Source organism: Eretmochelys imbricata, chromosome 23 (assembly GCF_965152235.1).
Source record: "Eretmochelys imbricata isolate rEreImb1 chromosome 23, rEreImb1.hap1, whole genome shotgun sequence".
In the NCBI taxonomy this organism is placed as follows: domain Eukaryota; kingdom Metazoa; phylum Chordata; order Testudines; family Cheloniidae; genus Eretmochelys; species Eretmochelys imbricata.
In genome coordinates this window covers 17246789-17266710 of record NC_135594.1, presented here as the reverse complement: position 1 = coordinate 17266710, position 19922 = coordinate 17246789, and the positions used below count along the sequence as shown (strand labels likewise).

Below are 19922 nucleotides of genomic sequence, written 5' to 3'. Positions count from 1 at the left end.
AGCCCGGCCCTGGGCTCCCCCCAGCCCCGCCGGTGCCCCTCACTCCCGACTCGCAGCCCCTGCCAGCCCGGCCCTGGGCTCCCCCCAGCCCCGCCGGTGCCCCTCACTCCCGACTCGCAGCCCCTGCCAGCCCGGCCCTGGGCTCCCCCCAGCCCCGCCGGTGCCCCTCACTCCCGACCCGCAGCCCCTGCCAGCCCGGCCAGTGCCCCATCCCCATGTTGGGTCAGAGCTAGCACCCCCTAGAGAGGAGAGTCCTCGTACCCTAGCCCCACCCTGGCTCCTTCTTCCCTTGCCCAACCCTTACCGTCCCACCCCTCTTCAGGCTCCGCCCCTGCCCCTCCAACCCCTTCCCTTCTCTCTAGGCCCCACCCCTCCATCTCCGACTCCTCCCCCTGCTCCCTAGGCCCCACCCCTCCCCTGACTCCTCCCCCTGCTCTGTAGGCCCCTCCCCTCCCTTGCCCTGACTCCACCCCCTGTGCTCTTGGCCCCGCCCCTCCTCCTGACTCCTCCCCCTGCGCGTTAGGCCCCTCCCCTCCCCTGACTCCTCCCCCTGCGCTGTAGGCCCCTCCCCTCCCCCTGACTCCTCCCCCTGCTCTCTGGGCCCCACCGCCTGCACCTGTCTAACCCCGCCCCCGTCTCCCAGCACCACGCCCTCCCCTCTGCTCCTCCCCCCAGAGTCCTGGCTGCTCCTCATGTGATTGGCCAGTGCCACCTCGCGCCTCGCCCCGAACTCCCGCATCGTTCCCGTGATTGGCCAGTTCTCCCTTCCCGCCCATCGCGCGAGGCGGCGTAGTGTGATTGGCCGTCGCCTCAGGCCTCAGGGCCAATCAGAGGAAGGCGCGAAACCGCGCAGGGAGCAAAGGAGCAGCCACGTTCTGCCTCCGTCGATTGGTCAGCCTGCCTCTTCTCTAGCCAATCAGAGGCGAGAGAAGCACCGGCCTTTCGGAGGACCTCGAGGTGGGTTGACGGTGGCGGGTGCCTGTCCCGAAGTGGGCGCGGACGGAAGGGAAAAACCCGCGGGCCGCCCGCAGTGCGGAGAGCGGGGCGTCCAGTCGCCAGCCCCGCCGAGGTCGGGTGGCGCGGGGTGCGGGTTATTAGCAGGCACTTCTGGTGGACACCTACATCGGGACGGGAAGGGCGCCACAACCCGGAAGCGGCCGTGATGGGGCCTCCCTGCCGGCTACATCCGGGCACCGGCCACCGCGCGGCCTAACGACGGCCTGAGCCCCAGGCTGGCTCATGGGGAGGGCTCAAGCCGGCGAGGGCTCCTGATTGGGTGAGGGGCAGAGGTCACGTGGCCCCAGGGCGGCGGGAGGAAGTGACGCGGTGGGCCCAAAGGGCAATGTGTGACGTCATCGAATTAGTCCGTGACGTCACCGCGTTGTGTCACACGACACGCTGTGCAATAACGTGATGTCATCTCCCTGCAGAGTGATATCACCACTGTTGTCATGGTGATAGTGCACAGCTGGTGATGGCACAGCCTTGGGGTGCTGAGCGCATCGCGGTCATTCTGAGTGATGTCATCGAGCGAGGTCACTGCCCCTCGTGATGTCACAGCAGGGCAGAGCTGGAGGCGGGTGGGGGCCGCGCTGGGCGACGTCCCCCCCCGAACGCGGTCGCCGCAGGGGGCCCCGTCCCCCCCCGAACGCGGTCGCCGCAGGGGGCCCCGTCCCCCCCCGAACGCGGTCGCCGCAGGGGGCCCCGTCCCCCCCCGAACGCTGTGCCGCAGGGGGCCCCGTCCCCCCCCGAACGCGGTCGCCGCAGGGGGCCCCGTCCCCCCCCGAACGCTGTGCCTCAGGGGGCCCCGTCCCCCCCCGAACGCGGTCGCCGCAGGGGGCCCCGTCCCCCCCCGAATGCTGTGCCTCAGGGGGCCCCGTCCCCCCCCGAACGCCGTCGCCGCAGGGGGGCCCCGTCCCCCCCCGAACGCGGTCGCCGCAGGGGGCCCCGTCCCCCCCCTAACGCTGTGCCGCAGGGGGCCCCGTCCCCCCCCGAACGCCGTCGCCGCAGGGGGCCCCGTCCCCGCCCGAACGCCGTCGCCGCAGGGGGCCCCGTCCCCCCCGAATGCTGTCGCCTCGGGGGGCCCCGTCCCGCCCCCCTCCGAACGCGGTCGCCGCAGGGGGCCCCGCCCCCCTCCAAACGCTGTCGCCGCAGGGGGGCCCCGTCCCCCCCCGAACGCGGTCACTCCAGGGGGGCCCCGTCCCCCCCCGAACGCTGTCGCCGCAGGGGGCCCCATCCCCCCCGAACGCGGTCGCCCCAGGGGGCCCCGTCCCCTCCGAACGCTGTCGCCTCAGGGGGGCCCCGCCCCCCCCCGAACGCGGTCGCCGCTGGGGGCCCCGCCCCCCCCGAACGCGGTCGCCGCTGGGGGCCCCGCCCCCCTCCGAACGCGGTCGCCGCAGGGGGGCCCCGCCCCCGCCCGAACGCGGTCGCCGCAGGGGGCCCCGTCCCCGCCCGAACGCCGTCGCCGCAGGGGGCCCCGTCCCCGCCCGAACGCCGTCGCCGCAGGGGGCCCCGTCCACCCCGAATGCTGTCGCCTCGGGGGGCCCCGTCCCGCCCCCCTCCGAACGCGGTCGCCGCGGGGGGCCCCGCCCCCCTCCAAACGCTGTCGCCGCAGGGGGGCCCCGTCCCCCCCCGAACGCGGTCACTCCAGGGGGGCCCCGTCCCCCCCGAACGCGGTCGCCCCAGGGGGCCCCGTCCCCTCCGAACGCGGTCGCCGCTGGGGGCCCCGCCCCCCCCCCGAACGCGGTCGCCGCTGGGGGCCCCGCCCCCCCCCGAACGCGGTCGCCGCTGGGGGCCCCGCCCCCCCCCGAACGCGGTCGCCGCTGGGGGCCCCGCCCCCCCCGAACGCGGTCGCCGCAGGGGGCCCCGCCCTCCTCCGAGCCCCGCCCCCCTCCGAACGCTGTCGCCGCAGGGGGCCACGTCCCCCCCCGAACGCTGTCGCCTCAGGGGGGCCCCGTCCCGCCCCGAACGCTGTCGCCTCAGGAGGGCCCCGTCCCCCCCCGAACGCTGTCGCCGCAGGGGGCCCCGTCCCCCCCCGAACGCTGTCGCCGCAGGGGGCCACGTCCCACCCCTTACGCTGTCGCCGCAGGGGGCGACGTCCCCCCGAACGCTGTCACCGCAGGGAGCAATGTCCCCCCAAACGCTGTCGCCGCAGGGGGTGCCGTCCCGCCCCGAACGCTGTCGCCGCAGGGGGCCACGTTCCCCCCCCGAACGCTGTCGCCGCAGGGGGCCACGTTCCCCCCCTGAACGCTGTCGCCGCAGGGGGCCCCATCCCGCCCTGAACGCTGTCGCCGCAGGGGGCCACGTCCTGCCCCGAACGCTGTCGCCGCAGGGGGCCACGTCCCCCCCGAACGCTGTCGCCGCAGGGGGCCACGTCCCATCCCTTACGCTGTCGCCGCAGGGGGCCCCGTCCCCCCCCGAACGCTGTCGCCTCAGGGGGCGCCGTCCCCCCGAACGCTGTCGCCGCAGGGGGCGATGTCGCACCCCAAACACTGTCATTGCAGTGGGTGACGTCGTCCAGGCGCAGTGTCCTCCCCGTTGCGGTGGGGGGTTGCCGGTGAGTGACTTGCTGGTCTCACTCCCCAGGCGGCCGCGGGTGCCATGGAGCCCAACCAGGCGGCCAGCGACCAGACCGGGCCAGGATCCGCCGAGACCAGGAGCCATTTCAAGGTCACCCGGTTCATCATGGAGGCAGGTAAAGGCTGGGGCGCCGGGGGCTGCTGTGCTGGGGGAGGGAGGACGGAGGGGCGGTGTGGGGCACAGGGGAGACCGTGCTGCCGGGGGGCAGGGCCTGCTGGGGGATGGGAGGCTCTGCCAAGTGGCAGATTGGGAGGGGCAGGGGGCAGCCGACCAGTGCGGGGCATAGAGGAGGTGGCCAGTCAATTGGGGGAGGCCTAAGGGGAAGCCGGCACCATAACCCTGAGGGGGAAGGGGGGCCATGGCAGTTGGGGAAGGGATGGGTGGTGTGTCGGTTGGGGGGCTCTGCCACCCCAGTGACACCCGCCTCCCCCCAGGGGTGAAGCTAGGTCTGCACTCCATCCCTGTGGCCACGGCCTGCACCATCTACCACAGTTTCTTCACGGCCACGGTGGCCCCGGGACCCTACGACCCCTACCTGGTGGCCATGGCTGCGCTGTACCTGGCCGGGAAGGTGGAGGAGCAGCACCTACGCACCCGGGACATCATCAACGTCAGCCACCGGTAACCCAACCTGCCTCCTGCTGGAGGTCCGCGCCCCATGCCCTAGGGGGTAGAGCCGGGGCCCTGGAGCCAGGACTTCTGGATTCTCTCCCCAGCCCTGGGAGGGGAGGGAGTCTAGTGGTTGGGGGCAGGGGTGGCTGGGAGCCAGGACTCCTGGGTTCTCTCCTTGATTCTGGGAAGGGAGCGGGGTCTGGTGGGTTAGAGCACGGGGGGCTGGGAGACAGGACTCCTGGGTTCTCTCCCAGCTCTGGAAGAGGAGTCAGGTCTGCTGGGCTAGAATAGGAAAGGTGGGCGCCAGGATTCCTGCCTCCCCAACCCTACCCCCCACTAACTTCCCCCTCCCCAGGTACTTACACCCCAAGAGCGACCCCCTGGAACTCGACTCCCATTTCTGGGAGCTGCGGGACAGCATCGTCCAGTGCGAGCTGCTCATGCTGCGGGTGCTTGGCTTCCGTGTCTCCTTCCGGCACCCCCACAAGGTGGGTCCTCGGGGTGGGCCTGGGGCGCAGCGGGGGGAGACAGAGGGTTTGCCCTGAACCTGCTGCTCTGCCCTAGAAGGAAGGGGACTGGCGTTCTGTGGGGAGGGGGGTCTGGTGGGTTGGAGCTGGGGGCTGGGCACCAGGACTCCTGGGTCCCCCCATCCCACCCCCCGTCTCTCCCTGCAGTACCTGCTCCATTACCTGCTCTCCCTGCGGCGGTGGATGAACCGGCACAGCTGGGAGCGGATCCCGGTCTCGGCGGCAGCCTGGGCGTTGCTCCGGGACAGCTACCACGGGGGGCTCTGTGTGCGCTACCCCCCCCAGCACGTGGCCGTGGCCGTGCTGGACCTCGCCCTGCACTGCTACGGGGTGGAGGTGCCCGTCCATGCACAGGCCCAGAAACCCTGGTGGCAGGTAAGAGAGGCAGGGACTTAGGCCGCACCCTAGGACCCTTCTGCTGGGGAAACTGAGGCACGGGGGGGAAAGTGGCTGATTCAGGGTCACAGAGAATCAGTTGCGGAGCCAGGGACAGAACCCAGATGTCCTGCCTCCCAGCCCTGCCTGCTCTAACCCTCTAAACAGCTCTGGCCAAGCCAGACAGCCCCTGCCCTGGGCCCAAATGGGAGCCAGCGCCCCCTAGAGGGGACAGGCCCCATGTCCCACTGCAGAGCTCCCCAGCGGTTCTGGGTTGCGTTTCCCACGCTGTCGCTCCCGTCTCCTTTCTTCCTCTCCTAGGTGTTCAGTGAAGATCTCAGCAAGGCTCAGATTGACCAGATCGTATTGGACCTGATCCAGATTTACACCTTGGATGCAGAAATCTCCTAACGGGGTCCGGAGAGCGACCCAGTGCTGGGGAGGGGACAGGCCCCGTTCCTGCCCCCCGAGCCAGCCAGTTTCTGCCCTGGGAGTGGATGGAAGCCGGCCCCCCTTAGAGGGGAAAGGCCTCATGTCCCATTCCTACCCCCTGAGCCAGCCCATCCCTGCCCCGAAGCCAGATGGGATCTGGCACCCCTTAGTGGGGAAAGACCCCAGGCTCCATTCCCACCCCCCTGAGCCAGCCAGTCTCCACTCTGGGCCCAGATCCGAGCCAGCACCCCCTAGAGGGTCAAGACCTCAGGCCCCGTTCCCTGCCCCTTCCCTGGCTTTGAAAACGGGGTGTTGGTTGCAGTCTGGGTGTCCTGTCCCACAGCCGTTACCCTCGCTGCCTGAGCTCCTACCGCGGGCCGGCTGCCTTGCTGGCTGCGCCCCGAGAAGGCCGTCGGCCCCTAGCACTGCGCCAGCCAGGCGGAGCGCTGCAGCTGCTGGGACGCAAGCTCCACACCGCCACATAACGTGCCCGACGGCTGTTAGTGACCTGGGTTCCGACCGGCCGCAGGGCTCCCCTTCCCCCCTGTCCACACCCGTCCCCGGCGCTTGGGCTGCTCGATCCGGCGAGTAAAGCTGTGCCCCTGAACCAGCCGTGACCGGGTTGTTCTTTGGGCTTTGCAGCGGGATTGGGCCTGGCTCTCATTTCACTCGCTGAGCCCTGGGCGTTGGCGGACGCCTGGGCCCGCGGTGCGGCGCTGGGTTCGAAAGCTTTACCAGCCGGCTGGGTCGCAAAGGGGGTGAGGGTAGGCTCACCACAGCCATGCTGGTGGGGGGGTTCCCTGCCATGTAACTGACTCTGCCCGCGTTTGCAGAGCACCTGCATCGTCCCCGTCTTACTTCTCCCCCCGCCCCCCCTTGCCGGAGGAGAAACGGCATCCGGGTGAGTTATTTTATTAATTTTTAATAATATGAACAAACTTGATCGAGCCATTCAGTTGAGTTATATGCTTTGATCCGGAAATGGGCATGGTGGGGGGGTCACAATTTCAGTCCGAAATCTGCCCCCACACTGTGGGAAGGGGGGGCGGGGACACCCACAGAAACCTCAAGTTGATTTTTGTTTGGTCCTTAAAAAAAATCAAAGGCAGTCTGTGTGTGTCCCCGGTTGGAGGAAAGGAAGGAACCAGAACGGATCCCCCGCGTGGGTGAGCTTAGACCCAGCGAGGTTTACACGGCTGAAAAGTGTGCGGGAAGTGCTGGGTTTTTAAAGGTTTGTTGTTTTTTTTTAAATATATCTCTATATATTCACCCCTCCCCCGCCCCCCCCCCCGCCCCACTCTGTCAGTATATGTACAATATTGAATGAGAACAAGCTGGACGGACAGAGGTGAGATTTCCTGGATGCGCCCCCCAGGGAGTCGAGGGGCTGGGCTGGAGGGCAGAAGAGCTGTCCTCACCGGGGTGGGGCTACCCTTAGCCGGAAGGCATGGCTTTTGAGGGTGCTGGCGCTGGTGGTCGGACGCAGGATGAGGTGTGGAAATGGGAAAGGGGCCTCGTAGGAAATATGGGACCCCACCCCCATTGCTCCTGCCTCCCACACGGGGCTTTTGAGAAGGATTGTGCCAGAAGGGGAAATTGAGGCAGGAGCAGGTACTTGCCCTACCAGAGCCAGGGGTAGAACCCAGGCATCCTGGCTCTCAGCCCCCTCCCCCCCGCTCTAACCACTAGACCCCACTCCCCTCCCAGAGCCAGGGAGAGAACCCAGGAGTCCTGGCTCCCAGTCTCAGGTGGGGGATCTGAAGGTCTGTAAATAACACACAAGGGCCAGCCCTAGCTGGTGTGCCTGGGACAGCTCCCTCCACCCCCAGATCTCCGTGGTGACTGAGGGACCCCCAAGGAGGCTGGGGACACACAGGGCAGGGACGGGCCTTGGGGCGTTGGGAACTCAATGTCACTTTGGGAACCAGATCCAATGCCCCTCGCGCCCCTGCAGCACGCGGGCCCCGTCCTGGGCTGTAGCATCTCCCCACCAGCAGTGCTGGGGGGGCCTAACACTGACAGAGACTTACAGCATTGTTGCGGGGGGCGGGCACTGCCTCTCATGCTGGATCTGCGCAGCACCCAGCACGACGGGGGTCCCCGGTCTGGGTCAGGAGGATCTGTGCAGCACCTGGTGCGATGGGGCCCCCATCTGGGTCGGGGGGCTACGTGGCACACCGGGGGCTCCACTCTTGGCTGGAGGTCCGGGCGGGGTCCAGCATGACAGGCCCCGATCTCCAGTGCTGTGGCCCCCCCCACTCCGATGCTCCTGCCATGTTTTCACACCCAAGCCCTTGTTAAACACCGGCTCCAGCGCCCGACGACTTTAAAAAACAAAGAAACCAAAACGCACAATCTCCCTCCCGCTGCTCGGGCTGAAAATTTGCCCCGGGGAGGGGGGATGCTGGGTGGTGGTGGTGGGAAGTAGCATGTGGGGCCGGCATGCGATGGTCAGTCCCATAAGACAGTCAGTCGGTATCGTAGATATATTGAGGCTATAGATCGCTAAATGGGCCCTCGCCCCGCCTGCGGCAGGGCCTTCCTGGCCAGCTCCGGCACCACCCAGAGTCTGCCGGGGCCGCGGGGCCCGGAGCGCACGCCGGGGTGGGGGGCGTGGTGCTGGGGCTCCCCAGAGAAACAGGGGCCGCTCCCAGCTCCAGCTCTGTCCGCAGCCAGTTCACGCTCCGACAAGCCGAAGGAGCCCGGGCCCCCCGTCCCTCTGGCTGCTCGATCTTCCTGCCCCCCTGCCGCGGGGCCAGCCTGCTGGGGCGTCACAGGGACGTTTCCATGCTGTGGAGCGGGCTGGCGGAGGCAGGAGACTTGGAGCCCTCGTCGGTGGCCAGGTAGACGCCGCTGTCGATGGCGTTGTTGTTCTTGTTGGGGGTGGGCGGGGGGCTGGGGGGCCGGCGGGCCGCCTCGCTCTCCTCCGCGTCGGTGTCGTCGATCAGGGGGATGTTGTGGGTGTAGTCGTTCAGCAGGAACTCCGGGGTGGCCATGAAGTTGTGGATCGAGGTCTTGGAGTCCGGCTTCTCCAGCCCTTCATAGAGCGAGCTACGGAACGCTTTCACTACGCGGATCTGGCCGGAGGGACCCCGGCGGGCACAGGGCGCGGAAAAGGAGGGGAAAGAAAAGTGAGTTCTAGGCGCCAATCCAGGCAACAGGCCCGGGGGCAGCCTGCGGTCACTTGGTTACTGTCGATCCAGAAGAGAACCCAGGAGTCCTGGCTCGCAGCCCCCCCTGCTCTAAGCCGAGACCCCAGTCCCCTCCTGGAGCCAGAGAGAGAACCCAGGAGTCCTGGCCCGCAGCCCGCCCTGCTCTAAGCCGAGACCCCAGTCCCCTCCTGGAGCCAGAGAGAGAACCCAGGAGTCCTGGCTCGCAGCCCCCCCTGCTCTAAGCTGAGACCCCAGTCCCCTCCTGGAGCCAGAGAGAGAACCCAGGAGTCCTGGCCCACAGCCCGCCCTGCTCTAAACTGAGACCCCAGTCCCCTCCTGGAGCCAGAGAGAGAACCCAGGAGTCCTGGCCCGCAGCCCGCCCTGCTCTAAGCCGAGACCCCAGTCCCCTCCTGGAGCCAGAGAGAGAACCCAGGAGTCCTGGCTCGCAGCCCCCCCTGCTCTAAGCTGAGACCCCAGTCCCCTCCTGGAGCCAGAGAGAGAACCCAGGAGTCCTGGCCCACAGCCCGCCCTGCTCTAAACTGAGACCCCAGTCCCCTCCTGGAGCCAGAGAGAGAACCCAGGAGTCCTGGCCCACAGCCCGCCCTGCTCTAAGCCGAGACCCCAGTCCCCTCCTGGAGCCAGAGAGAGAACCCAGGAGTCCTGGCTCGCAGCCCGCCCTGCTCTAAACTGAGACCCCAGTCCCCTCCTGGAGCCAGAGAGAGAACCCAGGAGTCCTGGCTCGCAGCCCGCCCTGCTCTAACCCCTGAGACCCCAGTCCCCTCCTGGAGCCAGAGAGAGAACCCAGGAGTCCTGGCCCACAGCCCGCCCTGCTCTAAACTGAGACCCCAGTCCCCTCCTGGAGCCAGAGAGAGAACCCAGGAGTCCTGGCTCGCAGCCCGCCCTGCTCTAACCCCTGAGACCCCAGTCCCCTCCTGGAGCCAGAGAGAGAACCCAGGAGTCCTGGCTCGCAGCCCGCCCTGCTCTAACCCCTGAGACCCCAGTCCCCTCCTGGAGCCAGAGAGAGAACCCAGGAGTCCTGGCTCCCAGGGCCGGGAATACGTGATCAGCTCGAGCCTGAGCTAGCCGTCCATCTGTTCTGCACCGTTCCTCTGTCCATCCATCCGTCCCCTGGACACCCCCGTTTCCGTGTCTCTCCTACCCCACCCTCCCCCCGCTAGCCGTCCTACCCCACATCCATCCCCTAGACATCCCCATCTCCGTGTGTCTCCTACCCCACCCTCCCCCCGCTAGCCATCCTACCCCACATCCATCCATCCATCCATCCCAGTCTCTGTATCTATCCTACCCCACCCTCCCCCCGCTAGCCGTCCTACCCCACATCCATCCCCTAGACACCCCCGTCTCCGTGTCTCTCCTACCCCTCCCTCCCCCACTAGCCATCCTACCCCACATCCATCCATCCATCCCAGTCTCTGTATCCTACCCCATCCCTCCCCCCGCTATCTGTCCTACCCCACATCCATTCACCCCACCCATGTATCTATCTATCCTATCTCCTATCCATCCATGCCCCCTCTCCCACTGCTCCTCCAAAAAGTCCACCCTCCAGCTCCCTGGGTCCCATCCCTTTTCCCGCCCCGTAGGCCCTGTGATGACCAGTCCCTGGCTCCTGCGCCGGGGCGGCCTGGACGTGCCCCCCACAAGGAACATGAGAGCGCAGAGCCGGCGGCTAGCGCCCACGGGCCATATGCAGCAGCAGAGGGGCTGGAGGGAGGGGAAATGGGGTGGGGGTGGAATGAGCACTGATCGAACAAAAAGGAAAAACAGCAACAGAAAAGTGGCAGAGCCTGTTGCCTGGGTTCAAAATTCCCGGACGCCTGGGTTCACTGTGGCCCCCGGGCTGGGGGGGGAGGGGAGTTTACAGCCTCCCCACCCTTTGCTGGGCTCCTCGAACAGGCATTTAACCCCGCCGCATCCTTCTGATGACGGCATAAAGAGACAGACCCCCCACCCCAGGTTCAGTGGGCCGGCGCCCCATGGAGTCAATGGGGCCAGAACCCCCCAGCTGGGGACAATGGGCTGTTGCCCCATGGAGTCAATGGGGCCAGAGCCCCCCAGCTGGGGACAGTGGGCTGTTGCCCCATGAAGTCAATGGGGCCAGAGCCCCCCCAGCTGGGGACAGTTGGCTGTTGCCCCATGGAGTCAATGGGGCCAGAGCCCCCCAGCTGGGGACAGATGGCTGTTGCCCCATGGAGTCAATGGGGCCAGAGCCCCCCAGCTGGGGACAATGGGCTGTTGCCCCATGGAGTCAATGGGGCCAGAGCCCCCCAGCTGGGGACAGTTGGCTGTTGCCCCATGGAGTCAATGGGGCCAGAGCCCCCCAGCTGGGGACAGTGGGCTGTTGCCCCATGGAGTCAATGGGGCCAGAGCCCCCCAGCTGAGGACAATGGGCTGTCGCTCCAGGGAGTCAATGGGGCCAGAGCCCCCCAGCTGGGGACAATGGGCTGTTGCCCCATGGAGTCAATGGGGCCAGAGCCCCCCAGCTGGGGACAATGGGCTGTTGCCCCATGGAGTCAATGGGGCCAGAGCCCCCCAGCTGGGGACAATGGGCTGTTGCCCCCCAGCTGGGGACAGTTGGCTGTTGCCCCATGGAGTCAATGGGGCCAGAGCCCCCCAGCTGGGGACAATGGGCTGTTGCCCCATGGAGTCAATGGGGCCAGAGCCCCCCAGCTGGGGACAATGGGCTGTTGCCCCATGGGGTCAATGGGGCCAGAGCCCCCCAGCTGGGGACAATGGGCTGTTGCCCCATGGAGTCAATGGGGCCAGAGCCCCCCAGCTGGGGACAATGGGCTGTCGCTCCAGGGAGTCAATGGGGCCAGAGCCCCCCAGCTGGGGACAATGGGCTGTCGCTCCAGGGAGTCAATGGGGCCAGAACCCCCCAGCTGGGGACAATGGGCTGTTGCCCCATGGAGTCAATGGGGCCAGAGCCCCCCAGCTGGGGACAATGGGCTGTCGCTCCAGGGAGTCAATGGGGCCAGAGCCCCCCAGCTGGGGACAATGGGCTGTTGCCCCATGGAGTCAATGGGGCCAGAGCCCCCCAGCTGAGGACAATGGGCTGTCGCTCCAGGGAGTCAATGGGGCCAGAGCCCCCCAGCTGGGGACAATGGGCTGTCGCCCCATGGAGTCAATGGGGCCAGAGCCCCCCAGCTGGGGACAATGGGCTGTTGCCCCATGGAGTCAATGGGGCCAGAGCCCCCCAGCTGGGGACAATGGGCTGCCGCTCCAGGGAGTCAATGGGGCCAGAGCCCCCCAGCTGGGGACAATGGGCTGTCGCCCCAGGGAGTCAATGGGGCCAGAGCCCCCCAGCTGAGGACAATGGGCTGTCGCTCCAGGGAGTCAATGGGGCCAGAGCCCCCCAGCTGGGGACAATGGGCTGTTGCCCCATGGAGTCAATGGGGCCAGAGCCCCCCAGCTGGGGACAATGGGCTGTTGCCCCATGGAGTCAATGGGGCCAGAGCCCCCCAGCTGGGGACAATGGGCTGTCGCTCCAGGGAGTCAATGGGGCCAGAGCCCCCCAGCTGGGGACAATGGGCTGTCGCTCCAGGGAGTCAATGGGGCCAGAGCCCCCCAGCTGGGGACAATGGGCTGTTGCCCCATGGAGTCAATGGGGCCAGAGCCCCCCAGCGGGGGTAAAGGTCACCTTGCTATGGCGAGGCCACTTTACACCTCCCACTCCTCTTGTGGGGCAGGGGTTGCTCCCTTTGGGAGCTGTTGCACCCATAGGAGGCATGGGGGGGGCCCTGCACTTGTTTGGGGGCCGTGCCCAACTCAGGACGGGGGGCGATTGATTCCGGGGGAGGCCTGGATCAGGGCCCAAGGCAGGAGGAGTCGGGCCCTGGGGGGTCCCGTTAAGAGCCCTGTGCCGCTCGCATGGTACCTTCTGGGGCAGCTGATCCTCCCACCTGGGCTCCCCTGTTCTCCGGGGCTGTGCAGTGCATTGTGGGTAGGGCCTGCTCCCAGCCGGGGGACGGGGTGGGGGGAGCCCCCCCGGGGAGACAGCACATGCTACAGCGGGAAGAACCCCCCCCCGCCCGCCCGCCCCCACACATCCAGCGTGCCCCAGCCCCAGCCGATTGCCGTGGGGGGTTGGGCTTTGCAGGCAGAACAGGGCAGCGGGTTACGTCTCACTGACCCCCCCAACCCCACTGGGGCAGTGCCGCACCTTTGAAAACTAAGCAAGGGGAGGGGTCAGCTGGGAGGGACTCCCCCTTCCTGGGAAAGGGGGGGTGCACTCAGGGGTTGGGGGTCTGTGAGTCAGAGTGTGTGTGTGTGTCCGGGGGAGTGGGAGCCAGGACTCCGGGGTTCTCCCCGCGGCTCTGGGAGGAGAGTGGGGTCTGGTGGTTAGAGCAGGGGGCCAGGACTCCTGGGTTCTCTCCCCGGCTCTGGGAGGAGAGTGGGGTCTGGTGGTGAGAGCAGGGGGGCTGGCAGCCAGGACTCCTGGGTTCTCTCCCCAGCTCTGGGAGGAGAGTGGGGTCTGGTGGTTAGAGCAGGGGGCCTGGGAGCCAGGACTCCGGGGTTCTCTCCCCGGCTCTGGGAGCAGAGTGGGGTCTGGTGGTGAGAGCAGGGGGGCTGGCAGCCAGAACTCCGGGGTTCTCTCCCCGGCTCTGGGAGGAGAGTGGGGTCTGGTGGTTAGAGCAGGGGGCCTGGGAGCCAGGACTCCGGGGTTCTCTCCCCGGCTCTGGGAGGAGAGTGGGGTCTAGTGGTTAGAGCAGGGGGCCTGGCAGCCGGGACTCTGGGGTTCTCTCCCCGGCTCTGGGAGGAGAGTGGGGGCTGGTGGTTAGAGCAGGGGGCCAGGACTCCGGGGTTCTCTCCCCGGCTCTGGGAGGAGAGTGGGAGTCTGGTGGTTAGAGCAGGGGGCCTGGGAGCCAGGACTCCGGGGTTCTCTCCCCGGCTCTGGGAGGAGAGTGGGGTCTGGTGGTGAGAGCAGGGGGGCTGGCAGCCAGGACTCCGGGGTTCTCTCCCCGGCTCTGGGAGGAGAGTGGGGTCTGGTGGTTAGAGCAGGGGGCCTGGGAGCCAGGACTCCGGGGTTCTCTCCCCGGCTCTGGGAGGAGAGTGGGGTCTGGTGGTTAGAGCAGGGGGCCTGGGAGCCAGGACTCCGGGGTTCTCTCCCCGGCTCTGGGAGGAGAGTGGGGTCTAGTGGTTAGAGCAGGGGGCCTGGCAGCCAGGACTCTGGGGTTCTCTCCCCGTCTCTGGGAGGAGAGTGGGGTCTGGTGGTTAGAGCAGGGGGCCAGGACTCCGGGGTTCTCTTCCCGGCTCTGGGAGGAGAGTGGGGTCTGGTGGTTAGAGCAGGGGGCCTGGCAGCCAGGACTCTGGGGTTCTCTCCCCGGCTCTGGGAGGAGAGTGGGGTCTGGTGGTTAGAGCAGGGGGCCAGGACTCCGGGGTTCTCTCCCCGGCTCTGGGAGGAGAGTGGGGTCTGGTGGTTAGAGCAGGGGGCCTGGGAGCCAGGACTCCGGGGTTCTCCCCCCGGCTCTGGGAGGAGAGTGGGGTCTGGTGGTTAGAGCAGGGGGCCAGGACTCCTGGGTTCTCTCCCCGGCTCTGGGAGGAGAGTGGGGTCTGGTGGTTAGAGCAGGGGGCCTGGGAGCCAGGACTCCGGGGTTCTCTCCCCAGCTCTGGGAGGAGAGTGGGGTCTGGTGGTTAGAGCAGGGGGGCTGGGAGCCAGGACTCCTGGGTTCTCTCCCTGGCTCTGGGAGGAGAGTGGGGTCTGGTGGTTAGAGCAGGGGGGCTGGGAGCCAGGACTCCTGGGTTCTCTCCCCGGCTCTGGGAGGAGAGTGGGGTCTGGTGGTTAGAGCAGGGGGCCTGGGAGCCAGGACTCCGGGGTTCTCCCCCCGGCTCTGGGAGGAGAGTGGGGTCTGGTGGTTAGAGCAGGGGGCCAGGACTCCTGGGTTCTCTCCCCGGCTCTGGGAGGAGAGTGGGGTCTGGTGGTTAGAGCAGGGGGCCTGGCAGCCAGGACTCTGGGGTTCTCTCCCCGGCTCTGGGAGGAGAGTGGGGTCTGGTGGTTAGAGCAGGGGGCCTGGGAGCCAGGACTCCGGGGTTCTCCCCCCGGCTCTGGGAGGAGAGTGGGGTCTGGTGGTTAGAGCAGGGGGCCAGGACTCCTGGGTTCTCTCCCCGGCTCTGGGAGGAGAGTGGGGTCTGGTGGTTAGAGCAGGGGGCCTGAGAGCCAGGACTCCGGGGTTCTCTCCCCAGCTCTGGGAGGAGAGTGGGGTCTGGTGGTTAGAGCAGGGGGGCTGGGAGCCAGGACTCCTGGGTTCTCTCCCTGGCTCTGGGAGGAGAGTGGGGTCTGGTGGTTAGAGCAGGGGGGCTGGGAGCCAGGACTCCTGGGTTCTCTCCCCGGCTCTGGGAGGAGAGTGGGGTCTGGTGGTTAGAGCAGGGGGCCTGGGAGCCAGGACTCCGGGGTTCTCCCCCCGGCTCTGGGAGGAGAGTGGGGTCTGGTGGTTAGAGCAGGGGGCCAGGACTCCTGGGTTCTCTCCCCGGCTCTGGGAGGAGAGTGGGGTCTGGTGGTTAGAGCAGGGGGCCTGGGAGCCAGGACTCCGGGGTTCTCTCCCCAGCTCTGGGAGGAGAGTGGGGTCTGGTGGTTAGAGCAGGGGGGCTGGGAGCCAGGACTCCTGGGTTCTCTCCCTGGCTCTGGGAGGAGAGTGGGGTCTAGTGGTTAGAGCAGGGGGGCTGGGAGCCAGGACTCCTGGGTTCTCTCCCCGGCTCTGGGAGGAGAGTGGGGTCTGGTGGTTAGAGCAGGGGGCCTGGGAGCCAGGACTCCGGGGTTCTCTCCCCAGCTCTGGGAGGAGAGTGGGGTCTGGTGGTTAGAGCAGGGGGCCTGGGATCCAGGACTCCGGGGTTCTCTCCCCGGCTCTGGGAGGAGAGTGGGGTCTAGTGGTTAGAGCAGGGGGCCTGGCAGCCAGGACTCTGGGGTTCTCTCCCCGGCTCTGGTAGGAGAGTGGGGTCTGGTGGTTAGAGCAGGGGGCCAGGACTCCGGGGTTCTCTCCCCGGCTCTGGGAGGAGAGTGGGAGTCTGGTGGTTAGAGCAGGGGGCCAGGACTCCGGGGTTCTCTCCCCGGCTCTGGGAGGAGAGTGGGAGTCTGGTGGTTAGAGCAGGGGGCCAGGACTCCGGGGTTCTCTCCCCGGCTCTGGGAGGAGAGTGGGGTCTGGTGGTTAGAGCAGGGGGGCTGGGAGCCAGGACTCCTGGGTTCTCTCCCCGGCTCTGGGAGGAGAGTGGGGTCTGGTGGTTAGAGCAGGGGGCCTGGCAGCCAGGACTCTGGGGTTCTCTCCCCGGCTCTGGGAGGAGAGTGGGGTCTGGTGGTTAGAGCAGGGGGCCTGGGAGCCAGGACTCCGGGGTTCTCTCCCCAGCTCTGGGAGGAGAGTGGGGTCTGGTGGTTAGAGCAGGGGGCCTGGGAGCCAGGACTCCGGGGTTCTCTCCCCGGCTCTGGGAGGAGAGTGGGGTCTAGTGGTTAGAGCAGGGGGCCTGGCAGCCAGGACTCTGGGGTTCTCTCCCCGGCTCTGGTAGGAGAGTGGGGTCTGGTGGTTAGAGCAGGGGGCCAGGACTCCGGGGTTCTCTCCCCGGCTCTGGGAGGAGAGTGGGAGTCTGGTGGTTAGAGCAGGGGGCCAGGACTCCGGGGTTCTCTCCCCGGCTCTGGGAGGAGAGTGGGAGTCTGGTGGTTAGAGCAGGGGGCCAGGACTCCGGGGTTCTCTCCCCGGCTCTGGGAGGAGAGTGGGGTCTGGTGGTTAGAGCAGGGGGCCTGGGAGCCAGGACTCCGGGGTTCTCTCCCCGGCTCTGGGAGGAGAGTGGGGTCTGGTGGTTAGAGCAGGGGGGCTGGGAGCCAGGACTCCGGGGTTCTCTCCCCGGCTCTGGGAGGAGAGTGGGGTCTGGTGGTTAGAGCAGGGGGGCTGGCAGCCAGGACTCCGGGGTTCTCTCCCCGGCTCTGGGAGGAGAGTGGGGGTCTGGTGGTTACAGTGTGTGTGTGGCTGGGACCCCTGGGTTCCACCTGTGCCTCTGTCCCATGCTTCACTCTCAAGCTCCCTCTGGGGGCGGGGGTGCCCCGTCCTTTCTCTGAGCTCTTCGGGGCAGGGACAGCAGCAGGGGCCCTGAACCCGGGCGGGGTCTGTGCTCTGCCTGGCCTCTTGGGGCCTTCCCCCGGTGGGATGGGAGGCATCTGTGCTGTGCCCAGGTCCGACCAACCCCGTCAGCCCCCCCAAAGCGGCCTTTTCCTTGGCAGGATTGTAATCTAGCCAGCGCTGCCTTCAGCCTAGCCCCCTCCCCAAGCCGTGCGCCATGCCGAGCAGGATGGGGCACCCCGGAAGGGCAGAGCAGGAAGCCGACCCAGGAGATGGAGGGAGGGACAAAGGCCTCGCGCCGGGCCAGCCGAGGGAGGACAGACAGACACGAGGCATGCGAGAGCACGGTAAACGTTCGAGTATTCACGCCCATCCTTGCTGGATCTTAGCGGGGAGCAGGGGGGCTCATGCCATCGGCTCCATGTGCCCATCCATGCCACGCACCCCACCCCCAGAGGGCGCAAATGAAGAGATGCGGGGGGGGGAGGGGGATAAAGGGGCTGGGACAACAAATAGAGCCCAGTAACCCCTCCGGGGTGTGTGTGTCAGGATTGGGTCCCTGCGGAAACAAAAGGGGAGGGAGGAGGAAAGAGGCAGAGTGGGAGAAAAGGGGTGCAAAGGTGGGGTGAACGTGGGCAAGGAGGCAGGACCCTCCACATCTGTCCACTAGGTGGAGCAAAAAGCTGCCCCCCCAAGTTTGTTGTTTCCTGCATGCCCCCATGGTTTGGGGCTGCGTGGTGCAACCCGGGCTCACAACAGCGGCTCAGAGGGAGGCTGGTTTGGGCGGTTCGAGGCTCAGGACTCCTGGGTCCTACTCCCAGCGCAGCCTGGCTGGTGTGGCACGTTGCCTCAGTTTCCCCCTCTGTCTATTCACCCCGTGAGCTCTTCGGGGCAGGGACTGTGTATACACAGCACCCAGTGTGACAGGGGCCCCCTATCTGGGTCAGGATGGGGGGTGTCTCCACAGTATCCAGTGTGACAGGGGCCCCCGACCTCAGTTGGGGGGCGGGGTCTGTGCAGCTGCAGCCCCAAAGAATGGCATTTAGGGGAGGGCAGCTAAGGGCCTCCCCCCATCGCTACAGTGTCAGATGGACGTGAGCAGCCCGGGTTTGGTGGGGATCTCGAATACCCTGGCAGTAAGCAGAAAGCAAAGTCAGGGATGGGATGGGGGTGGTCAGGGTGAGGGAGGGGGGGAATGAGAGGTGTGATTGAAAGGCCCTGCCCCCCCCAACACTCGAAAAGCACCAGACTCCTGGCAGCCGGACAGGTGGCTCCGTCCTGGCTCCTCGTGGCAGCTGGAAAGGGGGGGGAAAACGGGGGTTGACATGGGAGGATAGGGGGGAAGGCAGGAATGGGGAGAGCGTCTGGGGTTCATTTCAGGCTGCGGCTGGCGACAGTTTTGAAATGGGAGGCAGAATCCCGGGAGGGAGGGAGCGGGGGAGCTTGCTCATGGGTGTGTATTTGTGTAGGGTTAGGGGTTTTTTTTTTTGCACACCATAAGGTGGCAGCTCTCCCCCCCGATATGGAGTTTCCCGGTCTGGGAAATGGAGCCAATGACCCTGCCTTTTTTTGTTCAGGGGTGAGCTCTCGAGGTCGGGGGCCGTTCAGCGCCCTGTACGACAGGGGCCCCCGATCTTGGCCATGAGGGGTCGGTGCCGCTCCTGGTGCGACAGGGACCCCATTGTGCAAGGTGCTGCACGTGTGCCTGGGAGAGCTCCCGGTCTGAGCCCCGCGCCCGTGGCCAAGCTCAGTCCCCACCCGGCTTGACCCCACGGTGGTTACGAAGGGCTGGACCTGAAATCGATGTTGCTTTGAGTCCGGCCCTGCTTGGCAGGGGACAGGGGGACGTTACAGCCAGGTTCCCTCCCTGATCCCCACCCCTCTTGTATTCTGGAGGGGCCAGGGCAGGGGAAGGGTTCGTATTCGGTTTCCAATCGCTCCTGAAATGACCCTGCCAGGCCGCCCGGCCGCAGATCAGTTCCTAAAAGAAACACAGCCTTCGTCAAGACCCCACTGGGCGCCGGCGGGGGGGTGCTGGTAGGAGGGATGCGCGGGGCGGGGGGCAGAGGCGAACAGGACACAGAGCTGTGTGGAGAGAAAAAGCAGCGAGAGATCGCGATCGGGGAAAAAAGCGTCGAGAGCAAGAAGTCGGGCGGGCTCATACTCGAAGGCTTACCCTGCGGGCAGCGGGGCGCGAAAGGACGACATCAAACCACAGGGGAAGGCGGCACCGAGAGGCCGTCCCTCCCCGGCCGCAGCAAACCCCACAGCCCCCTTACTTGGCCTGGAGGTATTTCTGCCCCCCAGGACACTGGGGCTCCACCTGGGGAAGGGAGCGACGGTCACCGCTTCCCTCGCCAGCCTAGGCTTGTCACTATGCGCTTCTTAGAGGAGGAGAAAGGCAGTTTACTGGGGGAGGGAGCGCGGCAGATTTTCAGGGAGGCTGGGGGTGAGGGGGGCTGAGCGGCCCATCTAGCCCGGTATCCTGCCTGCCCCCGTCTCAGAGGAGGGGAACAGAGACCACCCCCAGTGTTAACCCTCTCCCACGCCTGTCTGAGTGCGCCCCCGGTCTAACGTAGCCCCACGGGAAACAGAAATTCCTGATCTGATTTCTCTAACCCAGCCATGCCCCAGTAGCCCATCAATAAGCTTGGCTCACGTGAAGGGAGTCCCTCCAGCTTCACACCAAATCCGAATCTGATTCCTCTGTTCATTAATGGGTGTGTTCGGTGGTGGAATCTGGCCTGTTTGGGGGTCCGCAAGGGGCCAGGGCAGCATGGAGGTCTCTGACCTCTCCCCACTCCCAAACGGGCACGCACAGAAACATGGAGAAAAGGACACGGACCCAAACCCTGACTGCGAATGGGGCCAGATCCCCAGCTGAATGGGGGTGCAGCTGGGGAAGCCGCCCCGGAAGGACAGAAGAGGGAACCAATAAAGGGGTGGGGGGCGGGTGTTTGAATCAACCGGCTAAAGGCGAAAGAGAGAAAGCGACCGTACGGCTTTAGGAAATGGAAATCTGGCTCGCCTGAGGTCAGACAGAGAGCAGAGAGAGAACTGAAAATAGATAGGAGACCAACAGTGAGCATGGGGGGGCCGGGGCGGCGGGCGGAATGGGGGGGCCATAGGAGGCGGGGAGAAGGGGGGAGACGTTAAATCTGCCTTTTTTTGTTGTTCAAAAG

The 19922-nt window shown here is 66.9% G+C and overlaps 2 protein-coding genes across 3 annotated transcripts in view; one reads left to right on the top strand and one right to left on the bottom strand.

The window, feature by feature from the left end:
• The first annotated feature begins 752 nt into the window (after window positions 1-752).
• CCNQ (cyclin Q) lies at window positions 753-6472 on the top strand. 2 transcript variants are annotated; one of them, XM_077840678.1, is made up of 6 exons: window positions 753-957; window positions 3586-3694; window positions 4014-4200; window positions 4547-4679; window positions 4866-5093; window positions 5415-6472. In XM_077840678.1, the coding sequence occupies exons 2-6, from the start codon at window positions 3601-3603 to the stop codon at window positions 5502-5504; spliced, it is 732 nt and encodes a 243-aa protein (XP_077696804.1). In that variant the 5' UTR covers window positions 753-957; window positions 3586-3600; the 3' UTR covers window positions 5505-6472. The 2 variants fall into 2 exon arrangements, with proteins under 2 accessions (XP_077696804.1, XP_077696803.1); XM_077840677.1 differs by lacking the exon at window positions 753-957 and adding an exon at window positions 1142-1276.
• An 808-nt stretch (window positions 6473-7280) lies between these two features.
• ATP2B3 (ATPase plasma membrane Ca2+ transporting 3) overlaps window positions 7281-19922 on the bottom strand; it is a 59526-nt gene continuing 46884 nt past the window's right edge. The window contains exon 21 of the mRNA XM_077840222.1: window positions 7281-8602. Within this exon, the coding sequence (XP_077696348.1) occupies window positions 8297-8602 (306 nt within the window). The 3' untranslated portion in view covers window positions 7281-8296. The remainder of the gene's footprint in view (window positions 8603-19922) is intronic.

Excerpts from the sequence above, each read along its gene's own strand:
- CCNQ (XM_077840678.1), top strand. The coding sequence starts at position 3,601 with ATGGAGCCCAACCAGGCGGCCAGCGACCAGACCGGGCCAGGATCCGCC. Across the intron at positions 3,695-4,013 it reads CCGGTTCATCATGGAGGCAG|GGGTGAAGCTAGGTCTGCAC; the intron begins GTAAAGGCTGGG and ends GCCTCCCCCCAG. Across the intron at positions 4,201-4,546 it reads ATCATCAACGTCAGCCACCG|GTACTTACACCCCAAGAGCG; the intron begins GTAACCCAACCT and ends CCCCCTCCCCAG.